The following is a 24,478-nucleotide window of genomic DNA, read 5'->3' as shown; positions in this document are numbered from 1 at the left end:
AATGCAAATTCTTCAAGGTGGCGGAACGCTTCCACCCCCAAGACCTTTGCCGGGTTCCACACTTCCAGTGCCCTTTGTGATGGTATCGGATGAGGCGTTTCCCTTAAAGATCAACCTGCTGCGCCCATACCCACGAAGGACACTGGATGACCGGCGGAGGATTTTTAATTATCGGCTGAGCCGTGCACGAAGATATGTGGAATGCACCTTTGGGATCCTGTGTAGTCAGTGGCGGATCTTTCACACTGCCATCCAGTTAGAGACTGACACTGTTGACACTGTAATTAATGCGTGCTGTGTACTCCACAACTACTTTCGAGAATACAGAAAAGAGGTAGATGAGGAGTCACAGCTGTCTGAATTAGTTGCAGTTGAAACCTCGGGTCAGGGAAGGCTTTCAAACTCGGGTGTGCGTGTGCGAGAAACATTCACTGACTACTTCATGAGTCCTGAAGGTGCCGTGCACTGGCAATACTCCAGTGTCAGTGTTGAGCAGCCTGAACAGCTGAGAAGAAATGATAAGTAATCCCAAGCAAGCAAGTAGCGTGCTGATAAAAACTTTTGGACAAAATGCTAAAAATTAATAAATTTTTTGGCTGGTCAACAATAAATCGGGTCTCTGCGAACATCTATTCTTTACACACCACCATTACCCACTACACTCAATTTTCACAACATATCTACTATTATTTGTTAAAACTTTTAACATATAGCCCATGGTGCGCTACTTTCCAAAAGGTAACATACCAAATATCACTACAGTACACAAAGGAGGCAGTTGTTTGGGGTGTCACAGCAGCACATTGGTTGGTTGAGCTGGGAGCTCCAATAGTGGTGAAGAGGCAGCGTGTAGTGAGCAGTGTTTATCTGTTTCTGTTTTGTACATTGATTACAGTGTGTTTAGTCTTTGGCACCAAAAAATATTCACACACACACTGAGTCTTGAAACTGTTTTTTTTTATATAAACAGTATCTAAATTGTGAAAAACACATATAAAAACACTGTATGAAACATACTTCAACAGAACGACAAACATTGTCGGAATAAATTTTACCCTGTCAACAGGACAGGCAAGGTGTCTGGTGGCTACGGAGGTTTTTTGACCAGACAACTTGGCTGGTATCTAAAGTGTCGAAAGCACATATAAAAACACTGTATGAAACATACTTAAAATGAACGACAAACATTGTCGGAATAAATTTTATCCTGTCAACAGGACAGGCAAGTTGTCTGGTGGCAACGGGGTTTTTTTGACCAGACAACTTGGTCGGTGATTAACCAAACCTCAAAATTGATGATAGTCTGGATCATAGCTATACGATGGATATAAGTTTTGAGACAACACCTGACTCATTGGAGAGTTTCCATGTTGACCACTACTTTGTGATGAATTTTGGTGGCCAAAAACAAATGAATCAGGATGGTCAGGACGTAAGGATGGCACCTGACCAAACCGCTGCGAAGCAGTTGATGCAGGTGGTGGTGGAGGCACACAGCGGGGATTAAAAAGGTTCATAATCCCACTGATTATGTCATTTGCCGGTGGTAGATTTGATGGTGTGTCAACAGACATTATAAGTACATTTACAGCAGACATTATAAGATTCCGTCAGTCCCGTGGCATGGACCTCAGGCGGCTGGCTATGTTTAAACCAAAAGTGTCTATGTCATCCTGATGTCTTACATTATCAATAAGACTGAGGGTTCGGCTAGTGAGTTCAATTGCACTCAGTCTCAGTTGTTGTCCCTTTTTTTGTTGCCGCCCTAGTCGATGCCACGGAACGGCCAGAACCTGCCCACATCCAAGTGCGCCTTGACACACCACCAGCTGAGCTACTGGTAGTGACAGGTGCAGGAGCAGCAGACGCCAAAGTCCCGTCAGAGGACACACTGGTGTCCAATAAAGAATCACAACCAGCTGCTTCAGCTGCCATGGAGGATATCACTGAAGAGGGCCTGTCATCCTGAGGAGCTGGAGAGGAAGACATGTCAAAGTCCTGGACCTCCTCGGCCAGACCAGTTTCCGGGCTTTTCTGTCCAGGGGCTGTTGACGGGCCGGAACTTATATTTCCATCCATTCTGTTGAAGGAAGAAACACAAAATTATACCAAAACTAAAAAGTCAAAGTTTATAACTAGGTAAAAATAAAATATATATAATATGTAAAAAGCTGAACTCGGGTATGACATGAGATTTTATGGAAATTTTTTTGAGCTTAAAGTCCACCTCTCGGCTTATAAAAAAGTGATCTAACATAGTTTGCAGCATATGGGGACATAGTCTATGGCCTAGCATATTGGGGAATAATCTATGGAGCATGTTATGGAGCCATAACAAGGATCATTACATGGGGCATATTATTATCTTTACCATCTTATGGGGCCATTTTTAAACTTTGTGCTGAAATATATGGCCTATTTTTGGTATGGAGCATGTTATGTTCACCTCTTGAAGTGTATGTTGCGTTATATGTGGATCCAGAATTAATATTGATATGCAATATGCTTAATAATAAAATTATTAAACATCATCACATCTCACAAACATAACAGCATACTATCCCGAATATCAAACAATGTCCAGTCGTCATCCAATTATCGTGACGTTAGCCAGACACTACCCCAGTAATCAAAGCGCTAATTACCTCTGCACATTCCTGCTGGTTAAAATGAACTGCAGCTGATCAGCATATGGAACCTTCTTTCTAGGAGGTGAACTTCCACTTGGTGTCTTCATTGACTTGACCAGCCTGTCCGTTATTGAGCGCCATCGATTTTTCACATCATCCACTGCAATAAAATCAAAGAAAAACATTAATGTGTTTTCACAAATTACAGGCCAAATTTTAAATAGAACTCATAACACAAACTTACTAATCTGTTTTTGTCCCGCTCTTGGAAGGTCCGGCCACCGCGGATATATTTCGGTGACAATTGCTGGCCAAGCATCCCTTTTATTGTAGGATCCCTTGTATGCCGCACTGGCACGGTCCCACACTTCAGGATGTTTCTCTATCTAAAAAATGAATAATCCATGTTAATAACTGTTATTTAAAAAGAATTTAAAAACAAAAAGTCTGTTTTGTCTCTATAATTTGGTCAACACATGTAGAGATATATCCACACTGAAACTCACACACCAAACCAATGTCGATATGTTTGAATCCTGCTAGACCTTCACCCAAAAAACCAAAAGCAACCCTATACGGCTCTTTCAACATAATGTCCGTCACCACTCGAACCACGTGTAACCATTTGAACGCAAATGAGCTGGGATTCAGAGCAAGAAGCATGTTTCAATTCTCATCTTATGTCACTATACGTGAAGCCTTGGGCTATCCCTTTTTCCTCACATTATAACCAACCGTCCTCGACATGAACCTAGGCCTAACACAATGCCAAACCCCACACCCTCTTCATGTCCCCTGGCCTAACAAGGCATACGCCAAGGGTAAACCTTGGCCTACGCTTTCCCTAACACCACCCCAATTCCTAGTCCTAAACATAACCATCAACATTATAATAGGCCTAACAATATACATAACCCTATGCACATGCCTAAGGCTATTTTCACACTAGCGCCTTGTATCGCTGGGGTTCATGCGCAATAGAATATATAATAATGCTGCATACGCTCTTCCATTTTGGGTTCTAGATGCATGAGTTTATGCCATTCTATAGCCATGTTCATGCATGCTATTTCAAAAGCAGAAGTACACATGGCCATCCATGCTACTGCGTGTATTTGGCGCATAAAGGCGCATTTGTTTTGTTTATCACAGGTCACATGGAGGAAAAATAATACAGGACTATGGGATGGCGGATATGTATATGGACACGGGACTATGGGATGGAGGATGTGTGATGGGTATATGGGCACGGGACTATGAGATGGCGGATATGTATGATGGGTATATGGGCACGGGACTATAGGATGGAGGATGTGTGATGGGTATATGGGCATGGGACTATGGGATGGAGGATATGTATGATGGGTATATGGGCATGGGACTATGGGATGGTGGATATGTATGATGGGTATATGGGCATGGGACTATGGGATGGCGGATATGTATGATGGGTATATGGGGATGGTACTATGGGATGGAGGATATGTATGATGGGTATATGGGGATGGTACTATGGGATGGAGGATGTGTGATGGGTATATGGGCATGGGACTATGGGATGGTGGATATGTATGATGGGTATATGGGGATGGTACTATGGGATGGAGGATATGTATGATGGGTATATGGGGATGGTACTATGGGATGGAGGATGTGTAATGGGTATATGGGCACGGGACTATGGGATGGAGGATGTGTAATGGGTATATGGGCATGGGACTGTGGGATGGTGGATATGTATGATGGGTATATGGGCACGGGACTATGGGATGGTGGATATGTATGATGGGTATATGGGGATGGTACTATGGGATGGAGGATATGTATGATGGGTATATGGGCATGGGACTATGGGATGGCGGATATGTATGATGGTTATATGGGCACAGGACTATGGGATGGCGGATATGTATGATGGGTATATGGGCATGGGACTATGGGATGGCGGATATGTATGATGGTTATATGGGCATGGGACTATGGGATGGAGGATATGTATGATGGGTATATGGGCATGGGACTATGGGATGGAGAATATGTATGATGGGTATATGGGCACTGGACTATGGGATGGAGGATATGTATGATGGGTATATGGGCATGGGACTATGGGATGGCGGATATGTATGATGGTTACATGGGCACAGGACTATGGGATGGAGGATATGTATGATGGATATATGGGCATGGGACTATGGGATGGCGGATATGTATGATGGGTATATGGGCACGGGACTATGGGATGGAGGATATGTATGATGGGTATATGGGCACTGGACTATGGGATGGAGGATATGTATGATGGGTATATGGGCATGGGACTATGGGATGGAGGATGTGTGATGGGTATATGGTCATGGGACTATGGGATGGAGGATATGTATGATGGTTATATGGGCACGGGACTATGGGATGGAGGATGTGTGATGGGTATATGGGCACTGGACTATGGGATGGAGGATATGTATGATGGTTATATGGGCACTGGACTATGGGATGGAGGATATGTATGATGGGTATATGGGCATGGGACTATGGGATGGCGGATATGTATGATGGGTATATGGGCACGGGACTATGGGATGGAGGATATGTATGATGGGTATATGGGCACTGGACTATGGGATGGAGGATATGTATGATGGGTATATGGGCATGGGACTATGGGATGGAGGATGTGTGATGGGTATATGGTCATGGGACTATGGGATGGAGGATATGTATGATGGTTATATGGACACGGGACTATGGGATGGAGGATGTGTGATGGGTATATGGGCACTGGACTATGGGATGGCGGATATGTATGATGGTTATATGGGCACTGGACTATGGGATGGAGGATATGTATGATGGGTATATGGGCACGGGACTATGGGATGGAGGGTGTGTGATGGGTATATGGGCACTGGACTATGGGATGGAGGATATGTATGACGGGTATATGGGCATGGGACTATGGGATGTCGGATATGTATGATGGGTATATGGGCATGGGACTATGGGATGGAGGATGTGTGATGGGTATATGGACACGGGACTATGGGATGGAGGATGTGTATGATGGGTATATGGGCACGGGACTATGGGATGGTGGATATGTATATGGGCACGGGACTATGGGATGGAGGATATGTATTATGGGTATATGGACACGGGACTATGGGATGGAGGATATGTATGATGGATATATGGGCATGGGACTATGAGATGAAGGATGTGTGATGGGTATATGGGCACTCGACTATGGGATGGCGAATATGTATGATGGGTATATGGGCATGGGACTATGGGATGAAGAATATGTATGATGGTTATATGGGCATGGGACTATGGGATGGAAGATGTGTGATGGGTATATGGGCACTCGACTATGGGATGGAGGATATGTATGATGGGTATATGGGCACGGGCCTATGGGATCGTGGATATGTATGATGGGTATATGGGCATGGGACTATGGGATGGAGGATATGTATGATGGGTATATGGGCACGGGCCTATGGGATCGTGGATATGTATGATGGGTATATGGGCACGGGACTATGGGATGGAGGATAATTATAATTTGCTATAACTAACCACAGTTAGTTACTATGCCCAGGCAGCGCCGGGCTCTTCAGCTAGTTTTATATATTATTCGTTTTTATTTTTTTTATTTAGAAGTTTGGGTGTCAATTTCTGTAAATAATCTGGAAAAAAAATGGCGTGGGCTCCCGCGCAATTTTTTCCACCAGAGAGGGAAAGCAGGTGAGTGACAGCAGATTTATATAGCCTAATAAGGGACCATTTTTTTTGGCCCCTCCCCAGCTAAAAAAATCTGCCCCCAGACACCCCATAAATGGCACATCTGTGAGATGCGCCTTTTATGGAACTTAACCCTCTCTCATCCCACAGCCATCGTGCAATGGCATATGGGGTAATAAGGAGTTAATGTCACATTGCAATTGGAATGTGACATTAAGCCGGGTTAATAACAGATAGGCGTCAATCAGCCGCCGATCCATTGTTAACCATATATCTTGAAAGGGTTAAAAAAATAAACAGACATTATTTTGAAATGTTTTTATTTAAATAAATACAACTTGTTTTTGACCATGTTTTATTGAACGCCCAATCCAAGATTTGAAGGGTTTAAAAAAAAAAAAATCCACCTCCATTGCTGATCTGAGATCTGCACAGGAGTGTGAGAAATTTTCCCACGCTCCTGAGTTCATCTCAGGACAACATGTTAGTCCGCGCATGCGCAGACCGGACCACCCGCGTAGCGCGAGCTGACTTCGGGTGAAGTCGGTAAACAATGAACTGGGGAGCTTTACGGCCCCATTCATTGTAGCGGCGTCGGGAGTTTAGAGCGGCCACATGTTATGTGGCTGCTCTAAACTTTAGATCTTCGTGGGACACTCATTTTTATGGGATTCTGCGGAGGGTAGGTATTTTTTGTGGTTTGTTTTTTTATATTTTTATTTAGGTTGAGCATGGTCTTCGGGGAATTAGCAGAATAGGTGAGTACGGGTTTTTTATTTTAATTTTTTTTAGGTGGCGACGTCGGGGACAAGTAATTATTATTTTTTTCCACAGGTAACCACTGGCCACCAATGAAAAAAAATTATTGGACACTTAAAAGAAAAAAAAAAAAAAAGGAAATTTTAAGGAAAGGCTGTTGGGGGAAAAAGTGATATATGTGGAAGAGGGGGGGAAGCGGGAATTAAAAAGGCACATTTTAGTGGGGGCCCAAAACTCATATTGGCGGGGGGAATGGGGCAAAAAAAAAATTTTTTTATTCACAGCAGGAACAGCTCAATGGGAATACTGCTCCCATCGCACTGAGCCTGCTGGCACTACTGTATGGGAACAGACATAGGCCGATGGGCCTAGTAGTCCTATCGGCCTATGCCAGATAGCAGCAGTAGACACAGACGCCCCATACACCACATCCACGCCATATACACCACACACAGACACCACGCACACACACTCACCACGCTTATCATGAAGGGGACATCTAGCTCCATCCTGTCTACCACTCCATGCCTGTAGCACCAGCCATGATACAGGAAGAAGGAAAGGATTGGGATGTCCTTCTTCCTGTATGGGATGGTCCTTGCATGGCATGATGGGGCATGATGGGAAGGGCTACATGTCATTTCCTGGCCGCATGCGGTATTTACCGTGAGAAATATGCCGAATGTATTAAAAAATGCGGTTTACATGCGATCCCATACAACCCTATGGAGCCGGAATTGCCGCTGATCCGCAAAATTAATGAGCATGCTGTGGTTTTTTCCGCGGTAAGATTCCGCCGCGGAAAAAAACGCAGCATTAGCACAGCAGAGCGGAATCCCAAAGGCTTGCATGGGATGCTTATTTTTAGTGATTTTGCGGCAGAAACGCGCGTGAAATAACGCCGCGGAAACGCAAAAAAAACGGATCGTGTGAACATACCCTTACACTCAACAGTACAAAAGGTACTGCATCAACCCAAGTATTTCCTTTGTCCAATAACATCTTGGCAATTCTGGATTTTATTGTTCTATTCATCCTTTCCACAATACCAGCAGACTGTGGATGGTAGGGTACATGAAACTGTTGTCGTACCCCTAGAATAGCACAAACGGCTTGCATGATTTTTCCTGTAAAGTGACTTCCTCGATCGGAGGTGATCATTCTTGGGATCCCCCAAGTGCAAAAGACATGATTCACTAATGCTCTAGCTGTAGACAAAGCATCATCTTTCCTGACAGGTAAAATTTCAACCCACTTAGAAAAAACATCTACTACAACCAATGCATACCTGAGACCATTTTTACCTGATGGTAACGGTCCAATGTAGTCGATTTGTAACGTAGACCATGGACCATCTGCAGGTGCGATTCAGAGTAGTGGTGGTTTCTGTCCTTTTGGTCTTGGATTAATTTGGGCACAAATGAGACATGATTGAACAATACTTTGCACTGTCTCTTCCATCTTTTCCCAGTAAAATTTCTCTCTGAGAATGCCTAATAATAATAATAATAATAATCTTTATTTATATAGCGCCAACATATTCCGCAGCGCTTTACAGTTGAACAGTTTCAAACACAACAATTTCTGTTGGCCCAAATGACCCAAACTTTCATGATTATATTTTGTGAACTCAACCAGTAGATGTCTTGGGACAACAGGACGCAACTCCCCGTTTAAGTCATGACACAAAACCCCGTTTTCACAAACAAAGGGAGGTTTTGGATCAACCCGGGAAGCAACAAGAGATGAGTCTTTTTCTTGTTCTTCCGCAAAAGAAGGGATATGCGTGTCTGTTCTTTGAACTGCTGAAACCTCGAGAGGTTCAGGTTCAAACACCTCTTCTCCTGTCAGGGCTGCCTCTTTGGCTAGCATATCTGCGGTTGCATTTCCAACAGATAATTCATAATCAGATGTTTTATGGGCCGGAACCTTGACAATAGCAAAACCATTAGGGTTTTTTGATGCTATCCTGAAAATTGTCTTCAGTGTGTCACTGTGAACAAGAGTCTTATTAGATGAATCTACATAACCTCTTTTTTCCCAAACTGACAAGTAATCTGTCAGTGATCTAACAACATAAGAGCTATCACTGTAGATCGCAATGGGACACTGATCATCTGCTTCATTCAGCTGTAGTACCATTTTTACTGCTTCTAGCTCTGCTCTTTGAGCTGAAAAATGACTCGGTAATTTGTGCTTCACAACCTGTCCTCTTTTGGGATAAAAAATGGCATATCCTGAATAATAGTGCCCATCTGAATAGAAATTGACTGTAAAGTACACACCTACCAGGTGTCTTGCACAGGTCTCAAAACTTCTTTCAACAGGTGAGAGAAGCTTAGAAAAATAGCCCAAAATTCTCCACTCTTCTCCCTGCAACTGTAACAGCACAGCAGACACTGATGCCTCTGATGTGTGCACTTGCAAAGCAAATGGAGCCGAAGGATCTACTGTGGACAAAGCAGGTGCATTTTGTAAATTAATTTTTAATTGTTCAAATGAGGTTTGCTGTTCATCACCCCAAGGACCAAAGTAATCACTGTTTTCACCTTTCAAAAGATCATATAAAGGTCTGGCCTTGTCTGCAAAATTCTCAATGAAATCCCATGAATAGTTCATAAGACCTAAGAAATGTCTCAATGCCTTGTGTGATGTCGGAATTGGTAGGGAAGCAATTGCCTCAATCCTTTCCTGCAGTGGCTGCCTTTTTCCTGGACTCAACAACACTCCTAAAAATCTGACCTCAGTCTGCATCAATTGATTCTGGAGGCAATTTATACTGACGCTGTGGTGGAGGATCTCATCCTTCCACATTTACCACCACATTTTCATTGTACCCACCTCATTCCTGAACTGAGCCCAAAGAGAAGGAAAAAGCTGTACAATTTCTGTCAATACCTCATCACCATCAGTTTCAGGCCACAAATGGTCTGATGACACCACATCATTTAAGCAAATACTTCCACCATGGCTATAATCATTAGGGTCAATGACTACCGGTTTACAACCATTGGAATCTTTCCAGATCACTTGATTTCCTAGATCAACTACCCATCTGAATTTCTGCATAAAATCTGTGCCAAGTATATTTTCAGAATCACGACAATACCAAATGTCAATTTCTGTTTTGAAAGAACTAGGTATTTCCAAAATCACATTGGGAACTAAGGTTGCTTTAGTTCCACCCTTTCCACTAAAACCGACGATTGTACAAACTGGTGAATCTGGGTTTAGCTTCAAATCAAGATTAGTAACACTTAACTGAGCTCCTGTGTCAATGAGGAATACAACATTCTGTCCTGCTAAACTTCCTTTGTTAAATGGTCTTCCACAGTCATCCAATGTAACTCAAGTCACAAATTCCAATGGATGTGGTACAGGAATAGTCTGTGATTGTCAGAAAGATGAAGGAGATGGGAGAAGACCAGTGTCCCTCTTAAAAGACCTTGGAATTCTATCCCTTGACTCTGTTTCCTTCACTGTCATCTCTCTGATCTGTCTGATTAATGGTGCATATGGTGACTGTGTTTGTCTGTTGGCAGTATGAGCAGGTGCAGAAGATTGTAATGGAGGTGCGGAAGGTGTGGTGTATGATTTTGGCATGAGTCCGTTTTCCTTTCCAAGCTTACCTGTTCCTTGTGTACCTATCTCTGATTCTGTTCTGAAAAATTTCCTGCACTGCCACTTCAAATGTCCAGGTATAACACAAAAATAACAATGGATATTGTTCCTTTGTGTAGTATTTTTACCTCTATGCTCAATGTGATCCCTGTTCTTGGAGAATACTGTGGATCTAGGTTTCAGCTGACTGGCTTCTTTCTCATGAACTACAGCTATTTTAGCCTTGACCTGGTTTTGTTTCATGGATCTCCTTATTCTGTCTATAAAAACTGTTGCTTCTTGCAATGATGGCTGAGTGTTAGCCAATTGCACTGAGGCAGGATCCAAGTACTTGAACTTTTTTACAAAAAATTTGATCATGGATGCCGGCTCTTCGTGAGGCCCGAGATCCATTACCATTCGGTAGGCCTGTTCAAATTTTACCAAAAAAGAGAATGGATCATTGGAAATATTTGTTTGTAAATTCCCTAAAATATCAACTGTAGGCATGTCTTCTCCAGTTGTAAACAATACCAATTGTCTAAGTCTGTCTTCTTTTGTACTATGTGTCATTTCATGATCATCATTTAGTCTGGGTGTGGTCAGTAATCTTTTTCCCATATGTGAAGGTAGCCATACTTTGAATATCTTATTCTTTTGCTCATCATTAAGATTGAATTTGTCTGTGTTTGATTAAAAAATGTCTGCATTATAAAAGGCGTCCATCTTATCGTTGTAATTTGGAATGTCTTTTACAATTTTCATTAGCTGATCGTGTATTTTCAGATTAATGCGTGCTGCTCTGTCATGTAATTTTTTCCGTTGTAATTCTACTGCCTCTAATTCCTCTACTGAAGCATCTGGATCTTGTGTGTCTGGTACAAATGATGAGGCAGCAGCACTGTCCTCCTGTTTACCTGTTGATCTTGTGTTAACTGAAATCTTTTTTATATCTTGTCGTAATTTGGACAATAACTCTGTCCTGGTATCAATCTGATCCTCCAATTGTTCTATGTGTTCTGACAATATCAAACAATTTGGACAATCAAAATAATCCTCGTCAGACTCTTGTGTGTCACCTGGTGTGTCAGTGTGATCAGTTTCCTGTGTGACAATGCATGTTTTATAAGTGTTGGGTTCAGTTTTCTCAAAGACTAGGCTATTATACACGTGGACCAGCTGCATGACATTTTGAAGCTTTCTTTGTAATTTCCTTACTGGGAAAAAACGCTTGTCAATTTTAACATTTTCTGCTTCACATTGATTATACAAACTAGACCATAATTGTGCGTCTGTATAACTATGATCAAACTTAAACTCTATGTTACTTTTCTTAAAATAATCATGTATAAAATCCATTTTCTCACCTATGGAGCTTTGATCCAATGGATGGTCCTCTGTGTCCTTATGCAATCCTCAGATCTCCGTCTGGATGGGATGCTTGCAGCTCTGTACGATCCTCACTCGTCTACTTTAGGTTCAGTCTGATCCTTGTGCCGTGAAATAGTGGAATTCCTGAGGAGGCTTGTACAATAGGTGTTTTTAGCAGAGTTCTAGTTCTCCCCCTTGTACAACCGATGATGGAATGCCAGCCAAAGTTAGCACAAAAGGTCAGCCTGGCCAAGGCTCGCCAAAATGAAGAAAAATATAACTCCCATTCTCACTTTTGAGTAAGAGCTCGGTGAGGATAAAAATGAAAAGCAATGTTGAATTGTGGATAAAATAAATCTTGTTTAATTGTTCATTCAAAAAATTATTACAAAAATGAAGAAAAGTAAGTTCATAGCACACAAAATATAAATGTTACTTTAAAAGAAGAAAAAGAAGCATTTTGGTTCTTACATATGGTCTTGAGCAGCTGTTCTGTGTGTGTGTTCGAGAATCTCAAGGGATATGAGATCTGACTGAACAAGAGTTAGGTCGGCTTATATACTATTTTGACCTTTAAACTACAACCACATATGGTGGCTTTCCTCTATGTTCATAACTTCTTCCATATTAAGTGAACCCTAGTTATTTTACAATATGCATATAGTTATTAATGCATTTACCTTAGCCAGAGTAACTTAAACCTAAAACCTGCAATCTTTAGAACCATACATAACCTCTAAATAGTCACATATTGACAATTCTAACAAGTGACCTATACGTCTGACACGCAGGAACAAATGTATGAGCAAAAGAACTCAGAATAGCTCAGTCACTCTCTAAGCTAAACAGAGCTTGTTAGCAGGACTAGACTCTGCATACGCTACGTAGTCAATATATTTTTTTATTATAGAAATACTGATATTTTACAACAGTCAGCCATTGTCTGGTCAGGGAAGTCTCGTGGGCAAGGTGGAGGAAGAAGAGGAAGAGGAGGAGGATGATGGGGATGATTATTTTGGGCAGGAGGATGCTTTTCAGGGGACAAGAGAAAATGTTGGCGTGGCAAGGTCAGGTACAGGGTTTGTGCGTGACTGGAGGGATGTTGATTTGCCAGAAAGTGCTCCTCCTCCCAGCAATCGCAGTGCATCATTGACACCTGGAACATTGGCCCACATGTCTGATTATGCCTCGCAGATCCTAAAAAGGGACCTCCGCATTGCCAAAATGATGAACGATGACGACTACTGGTTGCCCAGCATCCTGGATCCATGCTATAAAGGCAAATTCCAAAACATCATGCCACAGGAGAACCTAGAGCTAATAATGGCTAAAAAACAAGCAACTATGGTAAACCGTTTGTTTGAGGCATTCCCAGCACACAGCGGCGGTGATGTTTTTCCAACGAGCCGTAGGGGGCAACATGGAAGAGGTGTTCGTGGTGCACACAGCCGAAGTGGCGTTGGACACAGGGGTTTAATGACCATGTTGTGGACTGATTTTTCAAGTACTGCTCACACGACTGGTAATACAGCATCGATGGAAAGTGACAGGAGACAGCAGTTGTCAACTATGGTAACAAACTACTTCTCCTCCCATATCGATGTTCTCCCTCACCGGTCATTCCCCTTTGACTATTGGGCCAGTAAACTTGACACCTGGCCTGAATTGGCACAATATGCCTTACAGGAGCTCGCTTGCCCTGCTGCTAGTGTGTTATCTGAGCGAGTCTTCAGTGCTGCTGGATCAATCCCGACAGAAAAAAGGACCCGTCTGTCGACCCAAAATGTTGATGATCTAACCTTCATTAAAATGAACCATGCATGGGTTTCAAAGGATTTTGACCCACCTTCCCCTGCCAGAAAAATGGCTTGCTTTTGTCCTCCTCTTCTGCGGACTTCTCCAATTACTCCATTTGCAGCTGCTGAATGTCCAACATCAACATATGCCAATTTTTCCACCTCCCTAACTGGGCTGCCTCCTCCCACACGGTCGGGGTCACCACCTGGCACATGCACCCGTGCGAGTGCCGTTGCCCTGGACAGGTGGGTGGGAACACTCTTTGGCAATGGCACTGGCACAAGGTCCCTCATAGTAGAATCAAGTGTCTCTGACGGTGGGGTTGCACACCCGCCGTCAGACACACCGGCGTACTATGAGGGGCCCTGCGCCAGTGCCGTCGCCAATGAATGGGCCCCCCCTGCTTGCTCAGGATCACAGCACTTGCAAAGTTGAAATACTTACCTCTCCCTGCTCCACTGCGGTGACGTCTTCCGCGTTTCCTGACAGTGACATTCTGGTCAGAGAGCGCGATGACATCACGTCTGTACGCCCTCTGCCTAAACAGTCCAAGTGCAGTGAGATGGAAAATGGGGACGACGAGGAGTCCAGACTAGTACAGGGATTCCCTAGCGAGGAGACTTATTTAATTGTTTTCAATGTTGGAACAGCTATTTTTGGGGAGCACTATACGCTGGAGAATGATAGATGGGGCCCACCATACACTGGAGCATTCCAAAGGTGGACATCAGACACTGGAGCAGCATTTACAGGGCCCATTATGCACTGGAGCATTAGAAATGGGGCCCATTATATATGGAGCATTATTTGGGCCCATAACACAGTGGAGCTTCATCCATGGGGCCCATCATATACTGTAGCATTATGTGGAGCTCATCATATACTGTTTCAAACATTATATGGGACCAATGATTCTGTATGGAGAAATATATGGGCCTCATTACTCTGTACAGCGCACTATGCGGTGGACATAATACTGTACGGAGTTATATACTGTCCGTTTTTGGAGCTATTGGAGAATTTAAAATGGATATCAGTCATGAGATGTAAGAAGTGAAGTATTTTTCATTGTACTATACCGCTATTTCTCTGCCATATTAGAGGATCATGAATTGTGGCATGTGTTAAAGGAGCCAATTGACACTCTTTGGCCCTGGGCCCATGAAAATCTGGAGCCAGCCCTACCCCCCCCACACAACTTTAGCCAAATAACCCCCAGTGTTCAATGCCTAACTATTATTATAAAGTAAATTAAGGTTGACAAGCTTAAGTAATAAGAATTGATGTTTTTGGCATTAAAATGGGCACTGTAGGTGTGTTTCCTGTCCTCCACTCCCTGCCGACCTTGGTTCCCCATTGACTTGCATTGGGTTTCGTGTTTCAGTCGGCCTTCGACTTTTTGCAATAATCGGCCGATTTCGTTCGACCCGACTTTTGAGAAAGTCGGGTTTCATGAAACCTGACTCTACCCGAAAAAAGGCAAAGTCGCTCATCCCTACTTACTACCATATGACACCATTATTTACTCTCACGATGCCCTGCAGCTACTCCTATTAACCTTTGTGTATGCCAACCATACCTGCTAATGGCTCTGATGTCATTTTATGTCTCCATTCTGGCTAGAGCTCCCATAAGGTCATCTCACTAGCTGCAAAGTTAGTTAGTGAAAGTTTTTCTAAGATGGCAGCTCAGTCCGACATGGCTGTTCAATGTATTTATAATAATAATAAATTATATTTCTATATCGCTGACATATTCCGCAGAACTTTACATTTCAGAGGGGACTTGTACAGACAATAGACATTACAGCATAACAATAATCAAATAGACCATTACAAATACCAAGAGGAATGAGGGCCCTGCTCGCAAGCTTATAATCTATGAGGAAAAGAAAAAAGGTAGACACGAAAGGTGGGTGGTAACAGTTGCCCTGATTGAATGGACCAGCCATAATGTTAAGTGTGTAACAGTACAGACACAGAGGGCTAATGGATGCATAAAGCATGTGGGAACATGATGCGGGGAACCTGGTTATGGTAAAACTTTTGGCTGTGCCACACAGGGATAGATTAGGTTAATGTGTTGAGGCAATAGGCCAGTCTGAATAAATGCGTTTTCAGGGCACGCTTAAAATTGTGGGGATTGGGGACTAATCGTATTGACCTGGGAAGTGCATTCCAAAGAATTGGCGCAGCACGTGTAAAGTCTTGGAGACGGGAGTGGGAGGTTCTGATTATTGAGGATGCTAACATCAGGTCATCAGCAGAACGGAGGGCACGGGTAGGGTGGTATACTGAAACAAGGGAGGAGATGTAGGGTAGTGCTGAGCCATGGAGGGCTTTGTGGGTGAGGGTAATAAGTTTATACTGAATTCTGGAGAGAATGGGTAGCCAGTGTAATGACTGGCACAAGGTAGAGGCATCGGTGTAACGATTGGTGAGGAATATGATCCTGGCTGCAGCATTCAAGACAGATTGGAGAGAGGAGAGTTTGGTAAGAGGGAGACCGATTAGAAGGGAGTTACAATAGTCGAGACGAGAATGAATAAGAGAAACAGTAAGAGTTTTTGCAGAGTCAAAAATAAGAAAAGGTTGAATTCTAGAAATGTTTTTGAGGTGCAGATGACAAGAGTGAGCCAGTGATCGAATGTAGGGGGCAAAGGAAAGCTTGGAGTCAAGTATGGCACCAAGACAGCGAGCATGTTGCTGGGGAGTAATAGTGGAACCACACACAGAAATGGCAATGTCGGGTATAGGTACATTAGTAGAGGGAGGAAACACAAGGAGTTCAGTCTTTGACAGGTTCAGTTTCAGATATAGTGAGGACATGATGTAAGACACAGCGTTTAGACAATCGCCGGTGTTTTCTAGAAAGGCGGGCGTGATGTCAAGAGAAGAAGCATATAATTGGGTGTCATCAGCATAGAGATGGTACTGGAAACCAAATCTACTGATTGTTTGACCAATAGGGGCAGTGTATAAGGAGAAGAGGAGGGGGCCTAGAACCGATCCTTGAGGAACCCCAACAGTAAGGGGAAGGCGAGAGGAGGATGAACCGGCAAAAGATACAGTAAAGGAGCAGTCAGAGAGATAGGAGGAGAACCAGGAGAGAACGGTGTTCTTGAGGCCAATGGAACGGAGCATAGTGAGGAGGAGCTGATGATCCACAGTGTCAAATGCTGCAGAGAGATCCAAGAGAATTAGCATGGAGTAATGACCATTTCATTTAGCTGTTAGTAGATCACTAGAGACTTTAGTGAGGGCAGTTTCAGTAGAGTGTAAAGAGCGGAAACCGGATTGGAGAGGGTCGAGAAGAGAGTTATCAAAGAGATATATTTAGTACTGATCATTCTCGTACAATGAATGTTTTTATTGTAACATGGCCAATCATGAGGAATGACAAGGGGTTGTCCTAGTAGTGGTCAACACCTTTAAGAAGATACAATTTTTAGTTAAAATATTTCCAACATTTTGAACATGAAAAAAGCTTCTCCCCGTATGACTTCCCTGATGTTTATTAAGAGTTGATTTCGGTAGAAAACATTTCCCACATTAAGAACATGAAAAAGGTTTCTCCCCTGTGTGAGTTTTTTGGTGACTAAGAAGAGATGATTTCCTCACAAAACATTTCCCACATTCTGAAGAGGAGAAAGGATTCTCCCCCGCGTGAGTTCTTTGATGCTTAAACAAATCTGATTTCCAGTTAAAACACTTCTCGCATTCTGAACAGGAAAAAGGCTTCTCCCCTGTGTGGGTTCTTTGGTGCTTAACCAAATCTGATTTCTTTGTAAAACATTTCTCACATTCTGAACAGGAAAAAGGCTTCTCTCCTGTGTGCGTTCTTTGGTGCTTAATCAAATTTGATTTCTGGGTAAAGCATTTCCTGCATTCTGAACAGGAAAAAGGCTTCTCCCCTGTGTGAGTTCTTTGGTGCTTAACCAAATCTGAGTTTTTTGTAAAACATTTCCAACATTCTAAACAGGAAAAAGGCTTCTCGCCTGTGTGAGTTCTATGGTGAGTAACAATATGTGATTTATGTGCAATACATTTCCCACATTCTGAACAGGAAAAAGGCTTCTCACCTGTGTGAGTTATTTGGTGCTTAACCAAATCTGATTTCTTTGTAAAACATTTCCCACATTCTGAACAGGAAAAAGGCTTCTCCCTTGTGTGAGTTCTTTGGTGCTTAAACAAATCTGATTTCTGGATAAAACATTTCCCACATTCTGAACAGGAAAAAGGCTTCTCCCCTGTGTGAGTTCTATGGTGCTTAACCAAATCTGATTTCTGGCTAAAACATTTCCAACATTCTGAACAGGAAAAAGGCTTCTCCCCTGTGTGAGTTTTCTGGTGTGCAACAAAATTAGATTTCTTGTTAAAACATTTCCCACATTCTGAACATGAAAAAGGTTTCTCCCCTGTGTGAGTTTTTTGGTGACTAAGAAGAGATGATTTCCTCACAAAATGTTTCCCACATTCTAAATAGGAAAAAGGTTTCTCCCCTGTGTGAGTTCTTTGGTGCTTAAACAAATATGATTTCCAGTTAAAACATTTCCCACATTCTGAACAGGAAAAAGGTTTCTCCCCTGTGTGAGTTCTTTGGTGCCTAACCAAATCTGATTTCCAGTTAAAACATTTCCCACATTCTGAACAGGAAAAAGGCTTCTCCCCTGTGTGAGTTCTATGGTGATTAACCAAATCTGATTTCTGGTTAAAACATTTCCCACATTCTGAACAGGAAAAAGGTTTCTCCCCTGTGTGAGTTCTTTGGTGCCTAACCAAATCTGATTTCCAGTTAAAACATTTCCCACATTCTGAACAGGAAAAAGGCTTCTCCCCTGTGTGAGTTCTATGGTGATTAACCAAATCTGATTTCTGGTTAAAACATTTCCCACATTCTGAACAGGAAAAAGGTTTCTCCCCTGTGTGAGTTCTTTGGTGCTTAAGCAAATCTGATTTCTTTGTACAACATTTCCCACATTGTGAACAGGAAAATCTATTCTCTGTTATGTGAATTTTTTCATGTTTAAGAAAAGTCTTTTCAAGAAAACTATTTCCATATTCTGAATCTGAAAATGGCTCCTTTCCTTTAGAATCAATTAATTTTTTAAAGCTTGTATTGTGACTTTGATTTTCCTTAGTAGTTGGTAATGAACCAAAAGATGGGACCTGTTTCACAGGATCAGATGACAGATCTTTGCTATGAAGGGATGATGGTATATGTGGAGTAACGGCATTAACTTCAATTGTATCCTGTGAGATCTCAAGATCATCAGATTTAAAAATTGAAGATGTCAGCGTTCCCTCTGATCTCCAGGTACAGTCATCTGCTAAAAATAAAACCAATTAATAATTTTGAATAAAATATCCTAAAATTTTATACTTTTGGACATTTCTACTTAAGCTGTCCATAAAAAAATACAAGCTTTTTAAAAATATTTAAGTTTTCACCAAGACAATGAGAGTTCACAGTCTAATCGAAAGCCTCATAGCATGAACCAGCGCATCATGGTGTTCAATGGTTTGTTCATTCTGCCTCCCAAACATGGAACAAAAAGCCAACAATGTTATATATGTGAAAATTATACCAATAAAACTTCTACTCATCTCACGGAAACACAAGACACCACTAAGGTCCATCATCTGACAGAGGAAAACCAAAAGGTTTCCACAATATTTGTGGCTCAAAAGCTCTTGAAAAGCAACATGGCTTCCATAAACCAATCCAGCAATATCCGCTCTCCCAAAGTCAAATATTCACTCTCTTCTGAGCCTTGTAGTGCGCCCAAACCATATTTAGCATCCATATATTTGGCATTACTATAGTGAGATGAACCCACTTAATTTACGGTGTGTGTTTCCTGGAGCACAATCTGGGCATTATGTGTTGGATAATAAAATGACAAATGTGCAATTTTCATGTTGCAACATCCAGTGCGAGCTAATTTCCGGAAAGTGTCACTACTCCCATAGAATAATTCACTGAGGGTTATATTTTCCATAATGGAGCCACTTTATGGGGATTTCTACTGCTTTAGTTTCCTGTAATTTTGTTATATTAGGGCATCTGCAGATGGTGTGTCCCCTCTCCACTGGAATCTGCTCCTGCGATGTTTGATTCCATCACCAAGCAGCGCCTTATTTATTGTGCAGACGTTGCTGGTAATAGAAGAGACATCGAAACCAGAAGCTCTGGGTGGCGCTGGCTCTGTCCAGCCGCTAAGATTAGGGTGCCTGAGACCAGTAGTTTCATCCAGCCTGGCAGTATGGGTTTGTGTGCTGTCCAGCAATCTGGTAGCAATCTGCTACCTGCTTAAGCCAATTAGAAAGCACCAAACCCTCCTAAAGCTTGAAGCCTATTCTCGGAATCTGCCAGATACAGCCTTGTTCTCCTCTGATTCAGTCCTCTGTGCTCAGCTGGTGTATTTGTTTCCTGGTGTAATCCCAGCCCGCTTACTGACTACACTTGTGTCTTCTGATTTTCTACTTTCTCTGCCCTCCTGGTTATGGCCAACTACCTGACTATTCTTCTTGCCATCTCACTCCATAGAGTAGCAGGTAACACCATGGCCCAAGCCTAGGGGTCTCTGTGTAAGTCCAGATCCATGTAGAGGGGTTAAAGGATGATGAGCAAGGCAATCACTGGGATCTGGAAAATAGAGTAGATAGAGCCAAGCCTTCTCGTGGTGGCCATCTTTTCATCTGCCAGGTGATCACTAACAGTGCTCCCAATACATCGTGTCTGCAAACTATTCCATCAAGATCTGTGTACGAATAGCTAAATGGCGCTCCTTCCTTTCTTAACCCTACCATGTGCCCAGAAAGTAGTGTACAACCATATATAGGGGATTGTTGGATTGAAGAGACATTGGGAAATAATTTGTAAGGTCCATTTGTTTCCTATTATCCTGGTGAAAACTCTCTGGGTAATTAGAGTATGGGGCTCGGTGGCTCTTGGCAATCTAAACTATCGTAAGGGCCAATATTTTCTGTCAGATGAGTTTCAAGAAGAAAGATTAGATATTCATAGAGAACTTTTTATACTAGTGCAGAGGTGATGTGTCTTAAATTTAGATCTCAGGCATATGGCAGAGGTAATGGAGACCTTATTTTAAAGGCTACCAGGTAGTTGCAGACTCACATAAGTGAGGCAGGCCGATCCCACCATCATCAAACTGCCATACAAAATGAACCTGTACAAAAAGAGCTAAAATAAAAAACATGTTACCGTATTTTATGGATTATAATACATTCCGGATTATAAGACGCACCCCAAATTTTGAGGAGAAAAATAGGAATTTTTTTTTTAATAACATGGTGGTGCTTCTTATAATCCATGCGTCTTATTGCTGTGGTGAAGTGGGGTCATAGTGTCGCTGCTGGAGGAGGCAGGAGTGGGGTGCTGCTGCTGTCGCTGCCCGGGGTTGCCACCATTGCTGCTGCCCGGGGTGTCCGCCGCTGTGGGGGGACTCTGTCAACATTTCGTGAAATGCCAGAGCCCTCACATGTCCTGTGCGGTGGACTCTGTAAACATGGCCACCGGGGGGCAGCGCATGCACAGATGGAGATCTCTGTATCAAGATCTCGGGATATTAGATTTCAGCCCTGAATTACATCTCAGGACTCTAGGAAGCCAACAGCATCATTACCCTCCACTTTCTCTTACAGGCCCATCATAAGATTTTTCTTCAAGTGATTTTCTAACCTGTCAGCACATTCTACGTACGCTGTCATTTGGCTTTATAGTTTACAGATCTGGGCAGGTAACGGTTAGCGTCTCCTAATCCCAGGGGGTAGGTGGATCCTCCAGGTTGGAAGTTCTATAGAAAAGGGCTTTCAATGCCCAAAGTCATTTGAACAGTTTTGAGTGGAGGAGAATGTTGTGGTCTAGAGGCAAAATGGTGATCATGGTAATATGGCCGGACTACACCACCGATAAAGCAGCCACAGCCGGTGACTGAGAGGAATCTGTGACTTCTCTGCATTCAGTGGTTACTACTCACCTGGGTAGTCATATGTGGGAATCTCCTCTTTACACCGCTCATCATCTCTCACATATGTCTCTGTAGTATTAATATGGGTCAGATCTTCACCCTGAAACAAATATTGTAAAAGTCACAGACAGATGGAGAAGTCCCATCTATGATCAGCTCTAATCCTGCCATCTCCACTGTTCTCATTACACAAGTTGTTGGAATATGTTTGGTGCAAAAACTCATTTATGTCTATGAGTGTTTAGTTGCTAAATTTGTAAACTATTTATAAAGCTTAAAAAAAACTCACAGAGGCTCACACAGGGGGAGCATGTGACTGTATTTCCTGTTTTCCTGCTGTGTCTGTGTATGAGAGAAGCAGCCTGCTGTAGATGCTGCACAGATAGAGAAACACAAATGATTTATCCCTGATCTATTAAGCTTATCATACAGTTAGGTCCATATATATTTGGACAGAGACAACATTTTTCTAATTTTGGTTCTAAACATTACCACAATGAATTTTAAACAAAACAATTCAGATGCAGTTGAAGTTCAGACTTTCAGCTTTCATTTGAGGGTATCCACATTAAAATTGGATGAAGGGTTTAGGAGTTTCAGCTCCTTAACATGTGCCACCCTGTTTTTAAAGGGACCAAAAGTAATTGGACAATTGACTCCAAGGCTATTTCATGGACAGGTGTGGGCAATCCCTTCGTTATGTCATTCTCAATTAAGCAGATAAAAGGCCTGGAGTTGATTTGAGGTGTGGTGCTTGCATTTGGAAGGTTTTGCTGTTAAGGAAACATGCCGTCAAAGGAGCTCTCCATGCAGGTGAAACAAGCCATCCTTAAGCTGCAAAAACAGAAAAAAAACCATCTGAGAAATTGCTACAACATTAGGAGTGGCAAAATCTACAGTTTGGTACATCCTGAGAAAGAAAGAAAGCACTGGTGAACTCATCAATGCAAAAAGACCTGGGTGCCCACGGAAGACAACAGTGGTGGATGATCGCAGAATAATCTCCATGGTGAAGAGAAATCCCTTCACAACAGCCAACCAAGTGAACAACACTCTCTAGGAGGCAGGCGTATCAATATCCAAATCTACCATAAAGAGAAGACTGCATGAAAGTAAACACAGAGGGGTCACTGCACGGTGCAAGCCACTCATAAGCATCCAAAATAAAAAGGCTAGACTGGACTTTGCTAAAAAAAAATCTAAAAAAGCCAGCACAGTTCTGGAAGAACATTCTTTGGACAGATGAAACCAAGATCAACCTCTACCAGAATGATGGAAAGAGAAAAGTATGGCGAAGGCGTGGTACAGCTCAAGATCCAAAGCATACCACATCATCTGTAAAAAACACGGCGGAGGCAGTGTGATGGCTTGGGCATGCATGGCTGCCAGTGGCACTGGGTCACTGGTGTTTATTGATGATGTGACACAGGACAGAAGGATTGATATATTGGCCAGAGGGGGGTTATAAATACAAAGAATGACATATTTCTGAGAGTTAATCATTGCGTGCACAAACAAAATCGTCCCTCGGGGTCTCTCCGGGCCTCCCTGACCTCCCACCGAACATTCTTATGGATTAACAGAGAAACTCCCCTTGAGTAGCTGGTGTGAAAAGCATGTATGAACCATTGCACCCACGGTTTCTGTACCCACCGAACTGTTTCTCTAGTCAGGTGTGTCACTACCAAGGCCACAATGTGAGGACAGTAATGTCTGATCTGTGAGAACACCTTAATTTTCTTTTGAGGGGTTTTTATGCCTCTTACATTCCAGGTCATACAAATCAGCTTAGAACCTATTCCCGTCTATCTGTATATGATGCATAATGGTGCCCGATCCCAGTGCATAGACCCCACACAGATAACAGAATTTGGCGTCAGCTGCGGCCTCTATCTAAACAACTATAAAAATTAAAACTTTTGAAAAAGAAAAAGCAAAACAGGAACCTAGTAACATAGACGTACAGTCTTACGCCCCCATCAAAAAATGAACAAGGGGATACCATCACTGAATCCAACGTCCGGTATAGCTGGAATTTGGGAACTCGCCGGGAGAGCTCCAATTAGACCATTAATTGAGAAAATCTGATGTAACAACCGTCACATTAGGATTCCTTCGCCGGGAATCCCCCATGGGACCGTATCCACTCAGTTGCCTCCAATGGATCCGCAAAAAACACGGAGGAACCCTCATGGACAACTCGGAGCCGGGCCGGATACATCATCGAATACACAACGTTCCTGTTTCTCAGTTGCTTCTTGACCTCGAAGAGCTGTGCCCGCTGCCTCTGCAGCTCCACGGAGAAATCCGGAAAGATGGAAACAACAGCATTGTTGAATTTAATAGGACTTTTCAGGCGTGCAAGACGCAAAATGGTATCTCTGTCCTTGCAGTTAAGCTGGCGTGCCAGGAATGATCGAGGCGGGGCCCCCGGAGGCAGGGGTCTTGTAGGGACCCTGTGGGCTCTTTCAACGGTGAACATTGAGGAGAATTCATCCCCCAGGGAGGTCTTAAGCCAATCCTCCAGAAATTGCTCAGGATGTTGACCTTCCGAGTGCTCAGGCAGCCCAACAATACGGAT

The 24,478-nt window shown here is 42.8% G+C and overlaps 1 protein-coding gene across 1 annotated transcript; it reads right to left on the bottom strand.

The window, feature by feature from the left end:
• Window positions 1–936: 936 nt before the first annotated feature.
• LOC141077553 (uncharacterized) lies at window positions 937–24,030 on the bottom strand. Its single transcript, XM_073564555.1, has 7 exons — window positions 24,001–24,030; window positions 21,907–21,997; window positions 12,104–19,230; window positions 8,441–8,629; window positions 2,875–3,016; window positions 2,646–2,790; window positions 937–2,080 (listed from the first exon to the last, which is right to left on the bottom strand). Exons 1-3 carry the CDS (start codon window positions 24,028–24,030, stop codon window positions 17,456–17,458), a joined length of 1,896 nt encoding a protein of 631 aa, XP_073420656.1. The 3' UTR covers window positions 937–2,080; window positions 2,646–2,790; window positions 2,875–3,016; window positions 8,441–8,629; window positions 12,104–17,455.
• Between the last annotated feature and the right edge of the window lie 448 nt (window positions 24,031–24,478).

The sequence above is a fragment of the Dendrobates tinctorius genome, unplaced genomic scaffold, assembly GCF_039654945.1.
Source record: "Dendrobates tinctorius isolate UK_male_01 unplaced genomic scaffold, ASM3965494v1 ptg000456l, whole genome shotgun sequence".
In the NCBI taxonomy this organism is placed as follows: Eukaryota; Metazoa; Chordata; class Amphibia; order Anura; family Dendrobatidae; genus Dendrobates; species Dendrobates tinctorius.
Note: the sequence above shows the minus strand (reverse complement) of the source record. Positions and strands in the feature narration are given on the sequence as shown.

Bases quoted from the DNA above. Each gene is read 5' to 3' on its own strand.
- LOC141077553 (XM_073564555.1), bottom strand. From the start codon at position 24,030: ATGGGGGATTCCCGGCGAAGGAATCCTAAT. The intron at 21,998-24,000 runs GTGACGGTTGTT...TATTTGTTTCAG, and splicing joins CCCGGCGAAGGAATCCTAAT to GGTGAAGATCTGACCCATAT. The intron at 19,231-21,906 runs GTGAGTAGTAAC...TATTTTTAGCAG, and splicing joins TCCCACATATGACTACCCAG to ATGACTGTACCTGGAGATCA.